The sequence below is a fragment of the Staurois parvus genome, unplaced genomic scaffold (assembly GCF_062004578.1).
Source record: "Staurois parvus isolate SC_StPar_1 unplaced genomic scaffold, SC_StPar_1.0 ptg003510l, whole genome shotgun sequence".
Taxonomy (NCBI): Eukaryota; Metazoa; Chordata; class Amphibia; order Anura; family Ranidae; genus Staurois; species Staurois parvus.
In genome coordinates this window covers 270,732-292,500 of record NW_028321306.1, presented here as the reverse complement: position 1 = coordinate 292,500, position 21,769 = coordinate 270,732, and the positions used below count along the sequence as shown (strand labels likewise).

The 21,769-nt window shown below is 44.9% G+C and overlaps 1 protein-coding gene across 1 annotated transcript in view; it reads right to left on the bottom strand.

Moving 5' to 3' along the window:
* The window catches only part of LOC149427762 (uncharacterized), a gene marked incomplete at its 5' end in the record, with an annotated part of 460,704 nt that overhangs the window by 210,641 nt on the left and 228,294 nt on the right, over positions 1-21,769 (bottom strand). The window contains 2 exons of the mRNA XM_089667692.1: positions 3,948-4,076; positions 6,467-6,595. Of these exons, the coding sequence (XP_089523818.1) occupies positions 3,948-4,076; positions 6,467-6,595 (258 nt within the window). The remainder of the gene's footprint in view (positions 1-3,947; positions 4,077-6,466; positions 6,596-21,769) is intronic.

Genomic DNA, 21,769 nt, shown 5'->3' with positions numbered 1-21,769 from the left:
TCACCCCCCCCCCATTGTGTTTAGCTAATTAGTCGGCATGGAGGAAGAGGGAGTGGGTTGTCATATATCACTGTGTATACGCCCACTCTATAGTCACATGGGCTGCTCAGATGTGATAGGGAGGAAATGCTCAGCATAGAAACTCACTGAAAACTGAGCATGTGCACTAGCTGCCAACACTGCTATGTAAAATCTCCAACTACATTGGGGACACGGCCAGGAGGGGGAGACAGAGAACAGCAGGATCAACCAGGCTTTTGCAGAATACATAAAATGAATCCCATAGTGACTGAGTGAGTGTGAACAGCATGGAATACAGAATTTATTGATAGTTTACAATGATGTGGATTTAATGACACCATAAAACTGTTTTTTTTGTAACGACACCTTTTCAGCGCACGCCGGCGCAAGGCAGTGCTGAGAACCAGGCCCATATTAGACAAGGTGGGGCTGCGCTGCAGTAGCCATCCTACGCGGTCCCACCGCATCTGGTGTGAATAAATCCTAAAGGTCACGTTCTGCTGCCCTGCATCCTCCTCCTCCCTCTCCCCTAAATGCACTTTTATTCCTTTTACAATGTAATTTATTTGTTATGCCGAGCAGCACTTCTGCGTTTCTTGCCTAGGGTCAAGAATTACGCTTGGTTAGCTGCAAGGGTTAAATGCCCATATAGGACTAGAGGGGTGCGAAAAGCTGATTCTCCGCCATCTCTTAACCTGATTCTCCGCCTCCAGCATCCACCGCTCTCCTCGACAGTCCCATGCTCCAGTGCAGGGCTATGGGCTCTGAATTGGACTTGATGACATCAGAGGACCTGAGATACCCAGAGCATGGGGGAGAAGAGGCTGCAGGGACCTGGAGGGAGCATGAGGAAGTGAAGGATTGGGCAAGTCAAAGTGAGTTCAGCTTTCAGAATTTTCAAATTTACATGAATTACGTGAATTCCATCCTGCATCTAATTACCTGCGAAAAAACGAAAATTCAGACTGCATCTTCCTCATCAGAGTCCCCCTTTCATCAGAGTCCACATCGGAGTTTCCCTTAAAATCACTATCCCTTTCAGAGTTCCCCTTTACATCAGGGTATCCATCAGAGTTCCCCTTTACATCAGGGGTCTCCATCAGAGTTCCTCCTTACATCAGGGTTCTCCATCAGAGTTCCCCTTTACTTCAGGGTCTCCATCAGAGTTCCCCTTTACTTCAGGGTCTCCATCAGAGTTCTTCCTCAAACCAGGGTCTCCATCAGAGTTCCTCCTTACATCAGGGTCTCCATCAGAGTTCCCCTTTACATCAGGGTCTCCATCAGAGTTCCTCCTTACACCAGGGTCTCCATCAGAGTTCCTCCTTACACCAGGTTCTCCATCAGAGTTCCCCTTTACATCAGGGTCTCCATCAGAGTTCCTCCTTACATCAGGGTTCTCCATCAGAGTTCCCCTTTACATCAGGGTCTCCATCAGAGTTCTTACTTACATCAGGATCTCCCTTATATCAGAGTCCATATCAAAGTCCCCCCTTACAGAAGGGTCTCCGCCAGAGCCCATCCCCCCTTAAATCAGGGTCCTTATCAGAGTCCCCCCTTTACATCAGTGTTCTCATTAGAGTCCATCTTATGTCAGAGTCCCCATCAGAGTCTCCTCTTACAACACAGTCTCCATCAGATTTTCACTTACATCAGAGTTCCCCCTTACATCAGGTTCATCATCTGAGTCCCAATTACATCAGTGTTCTCATCAGAGTTCCCCTTACATCAGAGTCCACACCAGAGTACTACTTACATCAGGGTCTCCGTGAGAGTCCCAACCTTTACATCAGTGTTCTCATCAGAATCCCCAGCAGAGTCCCCCCTTCCACCAGTGTTCTCATCAGAGTCCAACTTTACATCAGCATTCTCCTCAGAGTCCCCCTTACATCAGTGTTCTCATCAGAATCCCCAACAGAGTCCCCCTTACATCAGTGTTCTCATCAGAGCCCCCCTTACATCAGTGTTCTCATCAGAATCCCCAACAGAGTCCCCCCCTTCCACTAGTGTTCTCATCAGAGTCCTACTTTACATCAGCATTCTCCTCAGAGTTCCCCTTACATCAGTGTTCTCATCAGAGTCCCCCTTACATCAGTGTTCTCATCAGAATCCCCAACAGAGTCCCCCTTACATCAGTGTTCTCATCAGAGCCCCCCTTACATCAGTGTTCTCATCAGAATCCCCAACAGAGTCCCCCCCTTCCACTAGTGTTCTCATCAGAGTCCTACTTTACATCAGCATTCTCCTCAGAGTCCCCCTTACATCAGTGTTCTCATCAGAGCCCCCTTACATCAGTGTTCTCATCAGAGTCCTACTTTACATTAGCATTCTCCTCAGAGTCCCCCTTACATCAATGTTCTCATCAGCGTTTCCCTTAAATCAGAGTCCACACCAGAGTACTACCTACATCAAGTACCTACATCAGGTTCTCCGTGAGAGTCCCATATCTACACCTCCCCCCCCCTCCACCAGTGTTCTCATCAGAGTCCTACTTTACATCAGCATTCTCCTCAGAGTCCCCCTTACATCAATGTTCTCATCAGCGTTTCCCTTAAATCAGAGTCCACACCAGAGTACTACCTACATCAAGTACCTACATCAGGGTCTCCGTGAGAGTCCCATATCTACACCTCCCCCCCCCCTCCACCAGTGTTCTCATCAGAGTCCTACTTTACATCAGCATTCTCATCAGAGTCTTCCTACATCAGTGTTCTCATCAGGGTCTTCCCCCTTACATCAGAGTCCACATCAGAGTCCTCGCTTACATCAGGGTCTTCATCAGAGTCCCACCATTTACATAAGGATTCTCATCAGAGTCCCCCTTTACATCAGTGTTCCCATCAAAGTCACCACCCACAACATCAGAGCCCCCCCCCTTACACCAGGATCCACCCTTGCCTTACACTTGCAGCATGTAGCGGTACGGCTGGAGCCAAAAGACAGGAAGCTCTAGCAGCAGGCAAAGGAAAGACAGTTTTGGCCGGAGGTTCTATCCTTCTCTGAATGCTGGGGCAAGCTCATAATTGGTTGCTAGGATGCTGGCGGTCCTAGAAACCAATGATTACAGTGCAGAAGGGGGACCCTGTGCTGGAGACTGGAGGGGGGGGGGTGCAGAAGCAGAACTCTGTTGACCTGAAGTGAGACTCAGGTGGGAGAACAGAGAGATACACCACTCACCCTAGGCTGCGGGCCGCATATAATCTTGGTTTGGCCCTCGGGCCGCAGTTTGGAGACCTCTGGCCTAGAAGGATGACTGGATGGTAAGCGAAGAAGAAGAAAGTCAACGTCTATATTACAGGCCACCATTCTGGTTATTAGTGCAGCAACCAGGATGAAGCCCCAAACTGCAGTCACTCTCTAGACATTTATGTTGTTAAAGCAGAGCTCTAGCCCAAAAATAGGATAAAGGGAAATAAACACATTAAACTATTAAATAAAACCAGCTAAGCAAACCACAGATTGTTCCTGCAGTACTTTTATCTGCCATTAGATGTCCTCAGACTGAAGACCAGCCTCATTCAACCTGTAATTGGACCGTGAAGGAGAAGCAGCACAGCGATGAGCTCATCTCTCCATCACTCTGCTCTCTCCCCCTATCAGCATGAACCCGTCGGCTCCTTGTGCTGCTTCTTCCTTCCTGGACAGGGACTGCATGAGACTGATACCAGGTCAAATTCAGATACACTGCTTGCATTTAAAAAAATATTCTAAAGATGACAGAAATGCAGTGATCTGTGTCTTTTCTATCTGTTTTCTGATGAGTAATGTTGAGATGTAGATGTGTAGTTATCACCGACAAGTACCCACATACTGGAGACTACGGGCTGTAGGGGGTTCTATCAGTCTGAGCGCAGAGTAGTACATCTAGGCAGGTTATTGGAAGGCAGCAGAGAGCTCAGGACATAATCAATATATAAAACAGTTCTTACTCTGTGTACAGTACAGCCCCGTCCATCCAGGCGTGCATTTACACTCCCCGTCGTAGGCGCTGCAATCAGCATCGTTGTGACAGTTACATGTGTGGATGCAGTCTGGGCCCCAGAGACCGGGAGGACATTCTGTCGGAAAAAAAAAAATGCAACATAAAAAAAGGAATGTTAGTCCAATCAAAACCACTGCTTTGTTAAAGAGAACCTGTCCTGATCATAGCTGCTTAAAATACCAAATGGTGGCCTAGCTCCGGCTTCAGCGGGGGCAGGTTTATCGCAAGGCAAACAAGGCGTTTGCCTCGGGCGACATTTTTTAAGGGGGCGGCGCCCTCCCTGGCAGAAGTGCAACACGTGTGGCAGTGGCACACAGGAGCCGTTATGTGTGCAGGCTTGCAGCGGTCTCCGCTACATGGGATCCGATTTGCGAGAGGACGTTGGTCGCGGGATCTGCAGGGCACATGCAGGCTGGAGCTGGTAGAGAGGAGGGGCCAAGCGGTCGGATGGGGGAGGGGCTTCTGCTGATCGGTGAATGCTGCCCCAAGCTCGGCTATGCCCATAGTCTGTGCGGGGATCTGGGGAGAGCGGAGTGGAGGGTGCTGGTTGTGGATGGGAGTGATGCCTGAGCTCGGCTCTGCCCATAGTCTGTGCGGGGATCTGGGGAGAGCGGAGTGGAGGGTGCTGGTTGTGGATGGGAGTGATGCCTGAGCTCGGCTCTGCCCATAGTCTGTGCGGGGATCTGGGGAAAGGGGAGTGGAGGGTTCTGGCCAGGAGCGGACTGACAATTCATGGGGCCCATGGGCAATAGGAGATCATGGGACCCTTGTGTCCTCACCCACACCCAAAAAAGCCTATGAAAAAGCAAATGAAAGGTACCAAGGGCATCTCATGGGGCCCCTCACTGACCCCGGGCCCACAGGCAGTACCCGAGTGCTTGAATAGTCAGTCCGCCCCTGGTGCTGGCTGTGGATGGGAGCGGGAGCCCAGCTTGAGGGAGGTGAAATGCTGTCTGAGAAAGGGGATGGGTGGGGGAGCACAATTTTTTATTGCCTAGGGCAGCACAAAACCTAAGTACACCACTGGGCTTCAGGATACAAGAGATGAAAGCCAGATCAGCTGTGGGTGTAGGATTATAACTTTTTTTTTTTTAAATTGCTGAACTGGATGGACTTTTGTCTTTTTTCAGCCAGACTAACTATGTAACTATGTAAGATCGAAGACAGAAGTTCTTCTCAATTAATCACAAGCCGTTCATAGGTCGGTTATATAGGCTTTTCCATAAAAGTGATCTGGGTGGCTCTAGAGCCTCCGGATTACTTTTACTCTTTTACTGCAGCATTCCCCTTCCTTCTTGCCTCACCGTGTTTTCTGGGCTCTCCTGTACCTCTGGGACCATTGCCTACTTCCCAACTTTCTAAGATGGGAATGAGGGACACCTACTGGCAAAAGAATGTAAGTGTAGGCCACGCCCCGTGCCACACCCCCCTTAAAGGAAAATTCTAAAAAATAGGACTTTAACAGTGATTGTAAAGGCCCAAGGTTTTTTTTACCTTCATGCATTCTATGCATGAAGGTAAAAAACCTTCTGTCTGCAGCATCCCCCCCAGTCCCTCCTAATACTCATTTAAGCCTCCTCTCATTCCAGCGATGTGCTCTGGAGTCTCGGCAATCCCGGGACTCCCTATCCTCATTGGCTAAGCCATTGGCTCCTGCTGCTGTCAATCACAGCTAGTGAGCCAATGAGAAGGGGGGGTGGGGCCGAGCCATGGCTAGATATGTGAATGGACACACGGAGCAGCTGGTGCCCCCATAGCAAGCAGCTTGCTGTGGGGACACCTGACAGGAGGGAGGGGCCAGGAGAACTGGCTGGGAACCCAAGAAGAGGAGGATCTGGGCTGCTCTGTGCAAAAGCATGACGTGTTTGTTATTTTTTTTTAATTTAAGCCTTTAATATCACTTTAAACCCAGAAGTGCTTTTTTTTACTGCTACTATTCCTTTATATTGGCTTTTGGAATTTACAAATGCAGCAAATTAGAAACTGGATGAAGGTTTTAGCGCCGTAAAACTGTATTTAATAGATAAATAGTTCATTTTATAGACAATTATATAGATGAGACCAAACTGAGGGACAAAAAAGAGGAAGGGGGGCAGAGGGACTTTGTTGCAAATGAGGGACAGTCCCTCGAAATCAAGGACAGTTGGGAGGTATGCCATTGTAAGTAGTGTCAGGATGGAGAGTGGGAGGAGCTCGAGGAATGGATCTCTTCTGTAGTGAAAACCGGAAGTGCTCAGCTCCGAGTACTTCCGGGTTCAGAGCTGGCTAACTGCTGGCTGATGAGCTGGTAAAAAGCATATCAAGTACAGCCCAGTCCTTGGTTGGCTGGAGTGGAGGGCAGGGGACAAAGGTCTAAGAGAGCCCCCCCCCCCCACACATACTGTAAGGGTTAAATGCTCATTAGGTCTTAAGGGTTGGAACATGGGACATATTCATTGTTTAATGGCACCATGCAAGTGAGTTTACCATCAGAGCAGTCGCTGCCAATCCAGCCGGGGTAGCACTGGCATGAGCCGTCAATGGGGTTACAGGTGGAGTTGTTGCTGCACGTGCAGAATTCTGAACAGCCTCTTCCATACCTCCCGCTTGGACACACTGCGGTATAAAGAAGAAAGTTCACACTAAGGTATCAAAGGCAACATTCTGAATTCTTACAGGTCCAAGATCCTTCACCAGACCTAAAGCATATTTGAAGCAAAAAAAAAAATTTTTTTTTATGGTTTCTGATAAAATGATGAATCGATGAAAAGGACAAGTTCACCTTTTAGCAAACAAAAATATACAATAATAATTTAAAAAAAAATCTATCTATCTATCTATCTATCCATCCATCCATCCATCTATCCATTCAGTCGTGTCCGACCCTTGGCAATTGCATGGACCGTCACCTGTAAGCGACTTCTTCCTGTAAGCAATTATTTTACAGGGTAGGTTGCCAGGTCTTTCCCCAACCCCCACCATGCAGGAGATCCCACATGTCCAGGGATGAAACTAGGACAATTTAGACAGGAACCAATTAACCTGCCAGCATGTCTTTGGAGTGTGGGAGGAAACCCACGCAAACACAGGGAGAACATGCAAACTCCATGCAGGAGGCGCCATGGTTGGGAATTGAACCCATGACCCAATTACTGCATGGCATGTGTGCTAATCACTATTAATATATATATCATATACACACAGGCATACCGCGGTTTATGAACGCCTCGGTTAACGTAATTTTCGGTTTACGAATGAAAATCCATTGAAAATAATGCCTCGGTTTACAAATTTTTTACTAATTTCGCAATACGAAGTGTACGTCGGTGCCGATTTTTAAATGTAATTACCGGGTTTTTATTTTCTTCACTATAGCTCACAGCTTCATTATAGCTCACTATAGCTCAAAGCTGTCACTTTCCCTGGAACAAAAGGAAACTTTGTTTCTTTTAAGACACTAAAAGGAAACATTGTTTCTTTTAACTCTGGGAAATGAAATAAAAGGAAACTTTGTTTCTTATAGCTGGGGGGAAAGTGACAACTAATTCTCTGAGCTATTGTAAAAAAAAAAAAAAAAAAGCCGGTAATTACATTTAAAAACTGGCACTGACAGCAACTTTTTATTTTAAACTTTTTTCTGACCTCTAGAACGGATTAATTGGTTTTTAATGCATTCTTATGGGAAACCGCATTTTGGTTTATGAAGTTTATGAAGTTTTCGCATTACGAAACGTCCCAGAGAAAGCATTGAATTCCAAGGTACAGCTCTATATATATACTTTAGTATATATATTTGTACTATTGATATTAGCGCAACACCATTTTATTTGTTTTGTTTCCTTGTGCTAGTGGTGTCTAGGTCTAGATGTTTTCAGTTTTTTTTCAATAGACCTATCTATACCTATAGCAGTGCAGAAAGTTTTTTCTATTATTTATACATACACATATATATATATATATATATATATATATATATAAAATAAATAAAAAAATAATAAATAAATAAATATATATATATATATATATATATATATATAAAATAAATAAAAAAATAATAATAAATATATATATAATATATATATATATATATATATATATATATATATGCCTGTTTTTTTGCAGGTAAATAAAATGTGCAAATTACTATTTTACTTTTAGGAGCCTGGAATGCATTGCAACCGTGTTCATTAGATTGCTGGTGCCATGCAGGTCTCCTGCAGACTGTCAGTGTAACCTGTGTGCTCGTACCTCGTACAGGAAGAATCAATGAACTACCACAGCGCCCGTGGTAGTTTACTGACTTGTAGTCTTTCCATTCACTGAACACTGTGAAGGGGTGACGTGGTTAGGCGGGCGAAACCCTCGTTTTTAAAAAAATAGTGACAGCTAGTGGAGGAGAAGATCTCCTGCTAGCTGTTGCATCGGGGGAGCGGGGTGGGGGGTGGAGTTTGCGGGGGGGGGGGGGGGGCGGTAACATGTCACAAAAGGGGAACGTATCCTTTAAAATCCCTAGATTTTTATTGCTGTTATTAAAAATAAAGTAAAAAGAAGAATCATAAAGGAGAGAGGAAAACAAACCACCATCTGGTAGCGGCTGCACTAAAACACCCAGATCCTCCAAAAGGTACCAAATATGCGTTTTAAAGTATATTCAACAAAACTTGAGTTCTGGAAGATTTCACCTCCCCCCCCTCATATGACCAGTCCATTTTCTTTTCTATTTGGCACTGCACTACTTTAACTGACAATTGTGCGGACATGCAACACTGTACACAAATGACATTTTAGTTTATTTATTTCAGGTACTTATATATCGCCATCAATTTACGCAACTTTACATATATATTGTACATTCACATCAGTCCCTAACCCTCAAGGGGCGTACAATCTAAGGTCCCTAACTCACATTCATACATACTAATTTAGACAGAAAACAATAACCTACCAGCATGGGTCTGGAGTACCTAGAGAAAACCCACGCAGGCACAGGGAGAACATGCAAACTCCAGACAGGTGGTAATTTGTTTCACACAAACAGATCTTTCTTTTGACGGGATTTCATCGCCATCAGGTTTTATATTATTATTATTATTATACAGTATTTATATAGCGCCAAAGGGTTTGCTCAGCGCTGTACATTAGCAAGGGGGACAGAACATGAGACAATACAGTACAATACAATACACGAGGGGTTCGAGGGCCCTGCTCTTTGGAGCTTACAATCTAGGAGGGAGGGGATAGTGGTACAGGAGGAAGTGGCTGTGGGGGATGGAGTGGTAGGAGGAGTGAAGGAGATCGGTTGTTAGGTGAGGGTGGGGTAGGCTTCCCTGAAGAGGTGGGTTTTTAGGGTGCACCTGAAGGTGAGGAGGGTAGGTGACAGTCTGATGGATTGGGGTAGGGAGTTCCAGAGAATGGGGGAAGTCCTGGAGAAGTCCTGCAGTCGGGCGTGGGAGGAGGAGACCAGGGAGCTGGAGAGTAGGAGGTCCTGTGAGGAGCGAAGGGCACGGGTAGGGTAGTATTTGGGTATCAGGTCAGTTAGGTAGTTTGGGTGGAGTTGTGAATGGCTTTGTATGTCAGAGTTAGTAATTTGAATTTAATGCGTTGGGCAATCGGGAGCCAGTGGAGGGATTGGCAGAGGGGGGTGGAGCCAGTGGAGGGAATAACAGAGGAGGGTGGCAGAAGCGGAGAGGTTGGTGAGGTGGATGAGTCTGGCCGCTGAGTTCAGGATAGACTGGAGTGGGGATAGCATGTGTTTGGGTAGGCCGGTGAGAAGGGAGTTGCAGTAGTCCAGGCGTGCGATAATAAGGGAGTGTATGAGTTGTTTGGTGGTGTCTGGGGTGAGGAAGGTGCGTACCTTGGAGATGTTGCGGAGGTGGAGCCTGCATGACTTTGATAGTGATTGGACATGAGGTTGGAAGGAAAGGTTTGAGTCCAGGGTGACACCCAGGACTTTGGCGTGTGGGGTGGGATTGATGGTGGCGTTGATAGTCGTGATGGAGAGAATAGGGGGGGGGGTGGGCTGGGGGGAAAACTAGGAGCTCGGTTTTGGACAGGTTTAACTTGAGGAAATGAAACGACATCCAGTCTATGTCGTTTAGGAGGTGGGTGATGCGGGCGGAGACCGAGGGGGTGAGGTGGGGGGTGGAGAGGTAAATTTGTGTGTCGTCGGCATAGAGGTGGTAGTTGAAGCCGTGGGAGTGTATCAGTTTGCCCAGGGAGGAGGTGTAGATGGAGAAGAGGAGGGGTCCGAGGACAGAGCCTTGGGGGACCCCAACAGAGAGGGAGAGGGAGGGGGAGGTGGCAGCATTGTAGGTGACGCTGAAGGAGCGTTGGGATAGGTAGGAGGAGAACCAGGAGAGAGCAGCGTCCCTGACGCCAAAGGAGTGCAGTTTAGTAAGGAGGAGGGGGTGGTCAACTGTGTTGAAGGCCGCGGAGAGGTCGAGGAGCAGGACTGAGTAGTGGCCATTAGCTTTGGCGGTTAGCAGGTCGTTAGTGATTTTAAGTAGGGCAGTTTCGGTGGAATGTTGGGGACGGAAGCCGGACTGTAGGGGGTCGAGGAGGTTGTTATCAGTTAGGTGGGCGCTTAGGGGATTGTAGGCTAAGCGCTCAAGGAGCTTGGAAGTGAATGGCAGCAGGGAGATGGGTCTAAGGTTGTTTAGGTCAGTGGGGTCAAGGGAGGGTTTTTTGAGTATGGGGGTGAGTATTGAGTATATATATATAATTTTTTTTTACTTTCTGTTATAAAACATATATTAGAAAAAGAAATCCAATTTCTTGATAAATTTTAGCCAAAATGTACTGTGCTACATCTTTGGTAAAAAAAAATCTCATTCACTGTATATTGATCGGTTTGAGTGAAAGTTGTAGTGTCTACAAACCATGGTATATATATATTGGATTTGTTAATTAATTAATACTAGTAATTGTGATGGAAGAAAAATATATTTGAAATACTACAATTTGGGCCATATTCAATATATATATATATATATATATATTATTTTTTTTTTTTTTTTACATACATTTGTAAATGCATTCCAAAAATGTAGACCATAAATGCATTTTTAAGGACATATATTATATTTGAAAATTTATTTTTAAAAATATTTTTCATATATTTGGTAATAGGAACACATTTCAACATACATTGTGTATATATATATACAGTGAGGAACAGAAATATTTGAACCCCCTGCAATTTTGCAAGTTCTCCCACTTAGAAATCATGGAGGGGTCTGAAATTCACATTGCAGGTGCATTCCCACTCTGAGAGACAGAAATAAAAAAATATTTCAGGAAATCACATTGTATGATTTTTAAAGAATGTATTTGTCTCGCACTTCTGAACAGAAGTATTTGAACACTTAAGAAACAGCAAGAATTCTGGCTCTCAAAGACCTGTTACAGTGCCTTTAAAAAGTCCACCTCTACTCATTAATCTAACTTAGTAGCACCTGTCTGAGCTCTTTAAAGACACCTGTCCACCCCACAGTAAGTCAGACGCCAACTACTACCATGGGCAAGACTAAAGAGCTGTCAGAAGACACCAGAGACAAAATTGTGGACCTCCACAAGGCTGGAAAGGGCTACGGGGCAATTGCCAAGCAGCATGGTGAAAATAGATCAACTGTTGGAGCAATTGTTAGAAAATGGAAGAGGCTAAAGAAGACTGTCAGTCTCCCTCGGACTGGGGCTCCATGCAAGATCTCACCTCGTGGGGTATCACTGATGATAAGAAAGGTGAGGAATCAGCCCAGAACTACAAGGGAGGAGCTGGTCAATGACATGAAGAGAGCTGGGACCACAGTTCCAAAGGTCACTGTCGGTAGAACACTACGCCGTCATGGTGTCAAATCATGCATTGCACGGAAGGTTCCCCTTCTCAAGTCATCACATGTCCAGGCCCGTCTGAAGTTTTCCAATGACCATCTGGATGATCCAGAGGAGGCATTGGAGAAAATCATGTGGTCAGAGGAGACCAAAGTAGAACTTTTTGGTCTAAACTTCACTCGTCGTGTTTGGAGGAAAAAGAAGGATGAGTTGCATCCCAAGAACACCATCCCTACTGTGAAGCATATGGGGGTGGTAACATCATGCTTTGGGGGTGCTTTTCTGCGAAGGGGACAGGACGACTGCACTGTATTAAGGAGAGGATGAATGGGGCCATTTATTGTGAGATTTTGAGCAACAACCTCCTTCCCTCAGTCAGAGCATTGAAGATGGGTCGTGGCTGGGTCTTCCAACATGACAATGACCCGAAGCACACAGCCAGGAGAACCAAGGAATGGCTCCGTAAGAAGCATATCAAGGTTCTGGAGTGGCCTAGCCAGTCTCCAGACCTAAATCCAATAGAACATCTTTGGAGGGAGCTGAAACTCCGTGTTGCTCAATGACAGCCCCAAAACCTGACAGATCTAGAGGAGATCTGTGTGGAGGAGGGGGCCAAAATCCCTGTTGCAGTGCAAACCTGGTCAAGGAACTACAGGAGACGTCTGACCTCTGGAATTGCAAACAAAGGCTTCTGTACCAAATATTAACACGGATCTTCTCAGGGGTTCAAATACTTCTGTTCAGCAGTGCGAGACAAATACATTCTTTACAAATCATACAATGTGATTGCCTGAATTTTTTTTTTAATTCTGTCTCTCAGAGTGGGAATGCACCTACAATGTGAATAAAATACGATTCCTCCTGCGCTCCAGGACCCAGGCCGGTGGTGAGTAGGTGAAATCAAACCCAAACGAAATGACCACCAGAGCATAGAAGGTCGTGCAGCTCCAAAACAAGGCTGGGGAAGCCCGAACAATACTGCAAAGTGAAAAAAACAAGAAGCGCAACAACCTTGCGCATTACCTCAGTAACCAAAATTTATTAGTAAAAGAATAGTACTCACAAACAGCGAATAAAAACAGGCATGTAAGTCCTCCAAGGGACTTCAGAAACAAGAGGCCAGCGCGAATCCCATCATGGGGGTAGACACTCAGTACAGCTGACGCGTTTCGAAGGACGTACCTTCTTCCTCAGAGCTTTTTTCACTTTGCCCTACAATGTGAATGTCAGACCCCTCCATGATTTCTAAGTGGGAGAACTTGCAAAATCGCAGGGGTGTTTAAATACGTCTGTTCCTCACTGTATATATCTATTTATTTATTTATTTTTTCTTAAATATATTGAATATGGCCAAAATTGTAGTATGCATGTAAATGTATTTTTACAAATATTTTTTATATATTTTGTAATAAGAATGCATTTCAACATACGGTGTATATATATATATATATATATATATATATATATATATATATATATATATACACCGTATTTTTTTAATTTTTTTTAATATATTAAATACGGCCAAAATTTTAGTATTTCATATATATGTCAATGTATTTGGGAAGAATATTTTTAATCTTCCATGTGTATACCCTTTAAAAAATACCAAAAAAACAAGCTGCGGAACTGTTAACTGTGTCCTGTGTGCAAGGTCTAAAGGAAATGCTTGTTGCCTTGCTGTGACTATAGTGGGACCCAAATCTTTAGCGACTCCTAAGGGGGTAGTGCTACACCGGATTAAAAAAAAAAATAGTTGCTGTTGAATAACACAAAAAAGAAAGCTCCATCTGTCTCAAAAAATAATATAAAATTAATTTTGGTACAGTGTTGCTTGACAGAGTAATTGTCAGTCAAAGTATCACGGCACTGAAAACTGAAAAAACGGTCTGGTCCTCGCATGGTTAAGCAGAAATCTAAATCCCGCTCTCCTGCCAGAAGCGCTATGGAGTTAAACTTTTGTCAATGGCACATTATGTACTTTATAAACCACAATCTCCAAGGTCATATGCGTGAGTATCGTGATCAAACACCAAACAACACTTTGTAAAGATTGAAATCTTCACAAAGAAAACAGGAGATGTAAAGAATATAATACAGAGGATGTATTTGGTTAGTCACAGTTATCCAGCCACAATTCTACTCATACTATCCGAACTCTGACCCGGGTGGTAGCACGTTGGAAGCTGCTCTTAGAAAACCACTTTGGAGCTCCATGCTTGGTATTCCCACATAAATAACATAGGTCAAGGTTCATATCATATTCAGACGGTTGAATAAAAGCTCAGAGTATCTCTCTGGGAACAGCTACTCAATGCTCTGGTGAATAATGGTTTTTAAAGGTATGCTTAACGATACTTTACTCTCATCGGCCACTTTATTAGGTCCACCTCTTCAATTGCTTGGTAACACAAATTTCTCATCAGCCAATCACATAACAGCAGCTCAATGCATTTAGGCATCTAGATGTGGTGAAGATGACTTGCTGAAGTTCAAACCGCGAAGAAAGGGGATTTCCGCGACTTTAAACGTGGCATGGTTGTTGGTGCCAGACCGGCTGGTCTGAGGATTTCAAAAACTGCTGATCTGCTGGGATTTTCACGCACAACCATCTTTAGGGTTTACAGAGAATGGTCCGAAAAAGAGAAAATATCCAGTGAGCAGCAGTTGTGTGGAGGAAAATGCCTTGCTGATGTCAGAGGAGAATGGGCAGACTGGTTCGAGATGATAGAAAGGTAACAGGAACTCATGGTAATATGGACCAAAATCTCTGAGGAATGTTTCCAACACCTTGTTGAAGCTACGCCATGAAGAATGAAGGCAGTTCTGAAGGCAAAAGGGGGTCCAACACAGGACTAGCAAGGTGGACCTAATAAAATGGCCGGTGAGTGTAGATCCACCTTTTTCGAATACAGTGGTTGCCAATACCGGCATTGATATATAGAGTACCAGGGGCAGACTGACCATTTGGAAACTCGGGCACTGCCCGAGGGCCCAGGGTCAGTAGGGGGCCCCATGAGATGCCTCTGGAACCTCTTTCACAGGATTTTTTGAGTTTGGGCAAGGACACAGGGGCCCCATGATCCCCTATTGCCCGGGGGCCCCATGAGTTGTCAGTCCGCCCCTGTAAAGTACCACACCCAATTCCGGTATGGATCAAAATTCAGCCAGTTCAGCAGAGGCCGTACAAATTTCGATCCACGTCTGGGCAGGTTGAATGGATCCAAGTTGACTGGATTTTTGTACATGCAATTACATGCCAGCAGCTATAGCCACTAGCAGTAATCATTGTATTCTGCCTACCGGTAAGGCTCCCTAGGCCCCCCATGCCCGGCAGAACACAATAGTGCTGCAGGAGGCATTCCCCCATCAAAACTGACTATGTTTAATCGAGCGATTCCAACCGTGGTGGAAGGAAAGGAAATCGATTCATCTATGTCTTGCCTTATTGCTGTTCAAGCATAGTCCTTATACACTTTACAACTTGTGTGCTTTTATGAAGATTCGTTCTTAACTTTCTATACACTACAGCACGTGGCCTCCTGGTGAAGCAGCGAATATTCTTACAGATATATGTTGAATATATGAGAAATCTGAGCTGCGCTAGATCTTGAAGATGAAATTTAAGTATGGCAGTTTTTACATAGTTCTATTGGTCCAACTTTGACCAATGTTAGTATGCATGTGCAATGTTCGGTGGGATTCCTAAAGAACAGCCATTTTCAACCAAGGTTCCATGGAACCCTGGGGTTCCTCCATCGGTTGCCAGTGATTCCTTGAGCTGTGGCTGATTAGTCTCCTGTTTGATGGTGGCTGAATAGTTCCAGGACCAACACCACTTGGTAGTGCCAGTTGCATGAAGCCAATGATCTTTTTTAGCAGTCTGTAGAGGTTGCATTCTGACTACCACTTTGAGTGTTGCATTTTTCCCGTTGACCACTAACGAAAGGGTAATTTTTCTCAATGACCACCAATGAACTCGTTTTAGCAGGGGTTCCCTGAGACCTGAAAAGTATTTCAAGGGTTCATCTGCGGTAAAAAGGGTGAGAAAGGCTGTTCTAGAAGTTGGAAATAACTGACGTAGGCATTCATGAAACGAGCACTATTTTTCCCACTGACCCCAATGATAGGGCACTATTCCTTCCATTGTTGTCATGAGGGGGCACTATTCCTTCCACTGACACCAATGTTGGGGCAATTTATATTTTACTGACACCAGCGATAGGGCATTATTCTCTCCAATGACCCCAACAATGGGGCACTATTCCTTACTAAAGATGGGGCACAATTTCTGCTCCTAGTGACCACAGCCAATATACAGTGGGGATCGAAAGTTTGGGCACCCCAGCTAAAAATTTGTATTATTGTGCATAAGGAAGCCAAGGAAAGATGGAAAAATCTCCAAAAGGCATCAAATTACAGATTAGACATTCTTATAATATGTCAACAAAAGTTAGATTTTATTTCCATCATTTACACTTTCAAAATAACAGAAAATAAAAAAATGGCGTCTGCAAAAGTTTGGGCCCCCTGCAGAGTTAATATCTTGTACTGACCCCTTTGGCAAGTATCACAGCTTGTAAATGCTTTTTGTAGCCAGCCAAGAGTCTTTCAATTCTTGTTTGAGGTATCTTTGCCCATTCTTCCTTACAAAAGTCTTCCAGTTCTTTGAGATTTCTGGGCTGTCTGTCACGCACGGCTCTTATAAGGTCTATCCATAGATTTTCAATTATGTTGAGGTCAGAAGATTGTGAAGGCCATGGCAAAACCTTCAGTTTACGCCTCTTGATGTAATCCCCCGTGGATTTCGAGGTGTGTTTAGGATCATTATCCATTTGTAGAAGCCATCCTCTCTTTAACTTCAGCTTTTTCACAGATGGCATCAAGTTACCATCCAAAATTTGCTGAAATTTTATTGAATCCATTTTTCCTTCTACTCGTGAGATGTTCCCTGTGCCACTGGCTGCAACACAACCCCAAAGCATGATTGATCCAACCCCATGCTTAACAGTTGGACAGAGGTTCTTTTCATTAAATTCTGTGCCCCTTCTTCTCCAAACGTACCTTTGCTCATTCCGGCCAAAAAGTTCAATTTTAACCTCATCGGTCCACAGAACTTGTTTCCAAAATGCATCAGGCTTGTCTATATGTTCATTTGCAAACTTCAAACGATGATTTTTGTGGTGAGGATGTAGAAGAGGTTTTCTTCTGATGACTCTTCCATGAAGACCATATTTGTACAAGTATCTCTTTATAGTGGAATAGTGTACCACAACTCCAGTGTCTGCCAGATCTTTCTGGAGGGATCGTGCAGTCAAACGTGGGTTTTGAATTGTTTTTCTCACAATCCTGCGAGCTGTTCTGTCTGATATTTTTCTTGGTCTTCCAGATCTTGCTTTAACTTCCACTCTTCCTGATGACTGCCATTTCTTAATTACATTCCGAACAGAGGATATTGACATCTGAAAACGCTTTGCTATCTTCTTATAGCCTTCTCCAGCTTTGTGAGCATCAACTATCTATTTTCAGTTTCAGTTTTCTAGACAACTGCTTAGAAGAACCCATGGTGCTGATTGTTGGGGCAAGGTCAGATGAGTCTGGGCATTTAAAACCTTTGAGATTGACATCACCTGGTCTTCCCAGACGATGATTGAGAACAATCCATGACACTGGCAGGTCTCAGCTTTGCAAAGGGGGCAGTGCATGCTATAAATTCTGCAGGGTGCCCAAACTTTTGCAGACGCAATTTTTTTGTTTTCTGTTATTTTGAAAGTGTAAATGATGGAAATAAAAACTAACTTTTGTTGACATATTATAAGAATGTCTAATCTGTAATTTGATGCCTTTTGGAGATTTTTCCATCTTTCCTTGGCTTCTTTATGCACATTAATACAAATTTTTAGCTGGGGTGCCCAAACTTTCGATCCCCACTGTATAATTTTCCTACCCCCACTGACCAACAAGTCATTGTTTATGCCAAATGATGCCGGGTCATTTTCTACTCACACTGGCCACAGTCTGCCCCCCCAATGTCTGAAGGACAGTAAACTGGCGCTTTGTTTAAAAAGTATGGAGACCCCCGTTCTAAAAGAAGATTACCCTCACTTTGGGGGGAATGTCTCTCATTTCCTGTTGTAGCTACAAGACAGAAGGTAAAGGGAAATCTCCCCAGTGGGGTACAGATGGTTAAAAATACCTGACAGTGATTGTAACCAACCAACAATGGGGTCAATGGACAAAATGAAAAAATGTTTTGGCTTTAGATATACTTAACGGGTCAATTTATTTTCTCTGCATTTGTTACTTTCCTTCATAATGGTTTTCTCATAAATGTCACATAGACGTGGAATGTGTATTTTTTTTTTTTCACGTGAAATGGACATTTAACTGAATCTCCTATTCCTCATACATCAGACTTGTATTCATGAATTTGTAGGTTATCTGCACATCAAACAGCCTCCTTCTCTGCTCTTTTCAATAGACACCTCACAGAACCTCACAAACATCTCCAGGCAGCACCAAGTGATATTTTACTTATCTTTTTAGAATTGACAGAAGTTTTATGGTAGTAAATGTTAAAATGACATATCAGTCAGTGAAATAACACAAGAAATACAGCGTGCTGTACTTACATTGATAACACGAGTTAATACTTTTTTTTTGTGCATTGTGATGTTTCTAACTAGGTGATGATAAACCACAGAGGGGTGTATTGATAAAACATTTGCAGAGATTTTGGTCCTGCAAAACTGCATCTACATCAATTCTGTGTGAATGCTGGCAACATCGAATGTTACTAGGCTCTTTTCTCTCCAGGTCGGATGTTCTTCATTCATGAGAATCAGGAAAATACTGCATTGTGCACATTAGATGAAGCTGACAGTTACAGTATAATCTATAAGTATTTATTTCCTATAATCATTAGCTCCATCTAGTGGCTACAGGGCAGTATTTTCGTGTTCCAATTCTTGTAAATGAAGAACATTCAACCTGGTGAGAAAAGAGCCTAGTAACATTTGATTTTGCAGGCATTCTCACATAACTAAAGTATTATAAATGCAGCTCTGCAAGATGAATAGCTCTGCAATTTTTTTTTTCTAAACACACCCCACAGTGAAGCACACAGTGAATGTGATAAGAGAGCAGGGGTGCGCTACACACAGAGTGCAGAGTTCAGGGGTGCGCTACACACAGAGTGCAGAGTTCAGGGGTGCGCTACACACAGAGTGCAGAGTTCAGGGGTGTGCTTCCTGCAGAGTTCAGAGGTGAGCTACGTACAGAACGCAAAGTTCAAGGGTGCACTGCATGCAGAGTTCAGGGGTGCGTGATACTCAGAGTGCAGAGTTCAGGGTTTGCTACGTACAGAGTGCAGAGTTTGGAGGTGTGCTACACTCCGAGTGTAGCGATCGGGAGTGCGCTTTATGTAGAGTTCAGGGTTGCACTACACACAGCGTACAGAGTTCAGGGGTATGCTTCATGCAGAGTTCAGGGGTGCACTACACGCAGAGTTTGGGGTGCACTACACAAAGTGCAGAGTTCAGGGGTGCTCTACACACACAGATTGCAGAGTTTGGGGTGTGCTTCATGCAGAGTTCAGAGGTGCATTACACGCCACAGTGAAGAACACAGTGCATGCGATAGGAGTTCAGGGGTGCACTCCATGCAGAGTGCAGAGTTCAGGGGTGTGCTACACGCAAAGTGCAGAGTTCAGGGGTGAGCTACACACAGAGTGCAGAGTTCAGGGGCATGTTTCATGCAGAGTTTAGGGGTGCACTACACACAGAGTGCAGAGTTTAAGGGTGCACTACACACAAAGTGCAGAGTTTGGGGTGCACTACACAAAGAGTGCAGAATTCAGGGGTGCGCTACACACAGAGTGCAGAGTTTGGGGTGCACTACACAAAGAGTTCAAAGGTGCGCTGCACAGAGTGAAGAGTTTGGGGTGTGCTTCATGCAAAGTTCGGGGGTACAGTACACACAGAGCACAGAGTTCAGGGGTGTGCTTTATGCAGAGTTCAGGGGTGTGATATGTACAGAGTGCAGAGTTCAGGGGTGCACTACACATAGAGCGCAGAGTTCAAGGTACAATAGGTACAGAGTGCAGATTTCAGGAGTGCATTACGCACAGAATGCAGAGTTCAGTATTCTTCCACAGCTGCTTACCTCTGCATCCTCCCATCCACATCTCCCTTTCACCCCTCTGACCTCTACACACAATCCCCCCTCCATTGCCCTCATTTCCTCCCCTTTCTTTAAAAGCTCCGCCATCTTGCATGTGTCTCACTTTTGTTGCTGTATTAAGCTGAAGTACACATCCAACTCTATTACCTCCCTGCACACTGTAGGTGACTCCACCTCACTCACTTGCAGGGAGATCATCCAGTGTGGGAGTCGAAATCCGGGCACCAGGGAAAAAAAAAAGATCACAGATGGTGCTGCCAACCATGTGACCAGGGGCGGACTGACAACTCATGGGGCCCCCGGGCAATAAGGGATCATGGGGCCCCTGTGTCCTCACCCACACCCAAAAAAGCCTATGAAAAAGCCAATGAAAGGTACCAGGGGCATCTCATGGGGCCCCCTACTGACCCCGGGCCCTCGGGCAGTGCCTGAGTGCTCGAATGGTCAGTCCGCCCCTGCATGTGACCCCTCCCGCCCACGACCACTCTGCACAGTGGGCCCCTGCCTCTCACTTGTCCCCATCCTGCACCCAGCGGGAACCACTTAGGAAATCCGCATTCAACATTTGCTCTTTGTTCTAACTTGCTGTCCATAATGAAATAGCAGACATGGTCAGAATAGCTCCAGTTGCACAGCTCCCGATGTACACAGGACAATGTCTTTTGTGCTGCCATCTGTTGGCGCGTTACAAAACTAGTCTCGAACCTTTTTCTATTTCAATGGTTTTTATTAATTTTAAACAGTATAAAACAGAGACAATAAAACACGCCCACGCAGGGGCTATCAATTGCACAGATAAAAAAAAAATGCAAAATAACAAAAAGGGAAAAACAGTGCTCTAACGCCAACAGGGCAAAAGGTACGCCGACGCAGGGGCTATCAATGGCACATAAGTTACAAAACATTAATGTAACTGACTATAACAACTAAATGCAGCTGTCTAGTCACACCAAAAACAGAGAGAGAGAAAAAAAGGAAGAAAGAGGGAGAAAAAAAAAAAGGGGTGCAAAGAGCAGGGGTCCAAGAGCGCCAATACCGAACGCCATTACATCCCCAGACTAGCCGGGGGTAGTGAGGGAAAGGCATATTGCAACCACGGCTCCCATATTTTCAAAAATTTCCGTTGGGAGTCGCTGCGGATACTCGACATCTATTCGTTGAGCATCATAGTGGTCATACGATCCCGCACCCCCTGAAGAGGGACAAACGGACTCTTCCAGGCCTGAGCAATTGTTCTAGTGGCGGATAAAAACAGATAGGAAGCCAACTTCTGCTGGTGAGCCAAGAGGCCCGGTATGGGGCAATGAAGCAAAGCATACCGAGCATCCCGGCGTATGGAGAGATGGAACAAGGTGAAAAGGAGGCCAAACACACGAGACCAAAAACGAAACAGTCTCGGGCACGACCACCAGATATGCAATACATCTCCACGATGGCCACAACCCCGAAAACATAGTCTCGAACCTTTTTGATACCACCTCGTACAATAAAAATCATACCCGGAGTTCAGATTGAACGGGGGGGGCCAATGTCATCTGAATGCAAAATACAATTGTTGAGTATCGTACAGGGGCAGACTGACCATTTAGGCATTCGGCAGTGCCCGAGGGCCCAGGGTCAGTAGGGGGCCCCATGAGATTCTTTTTTTGAGTGTGGGCGAGGACACAGGGGCTTCATGATTTCCTATTGCCCGGGGGCCCCATGAATTGTCAGTCCGCTCCTGTTATCGTACCCTATGAAGAAGAAGAAGACCTCCACGTGGAGGTCTTCTTCTTCATA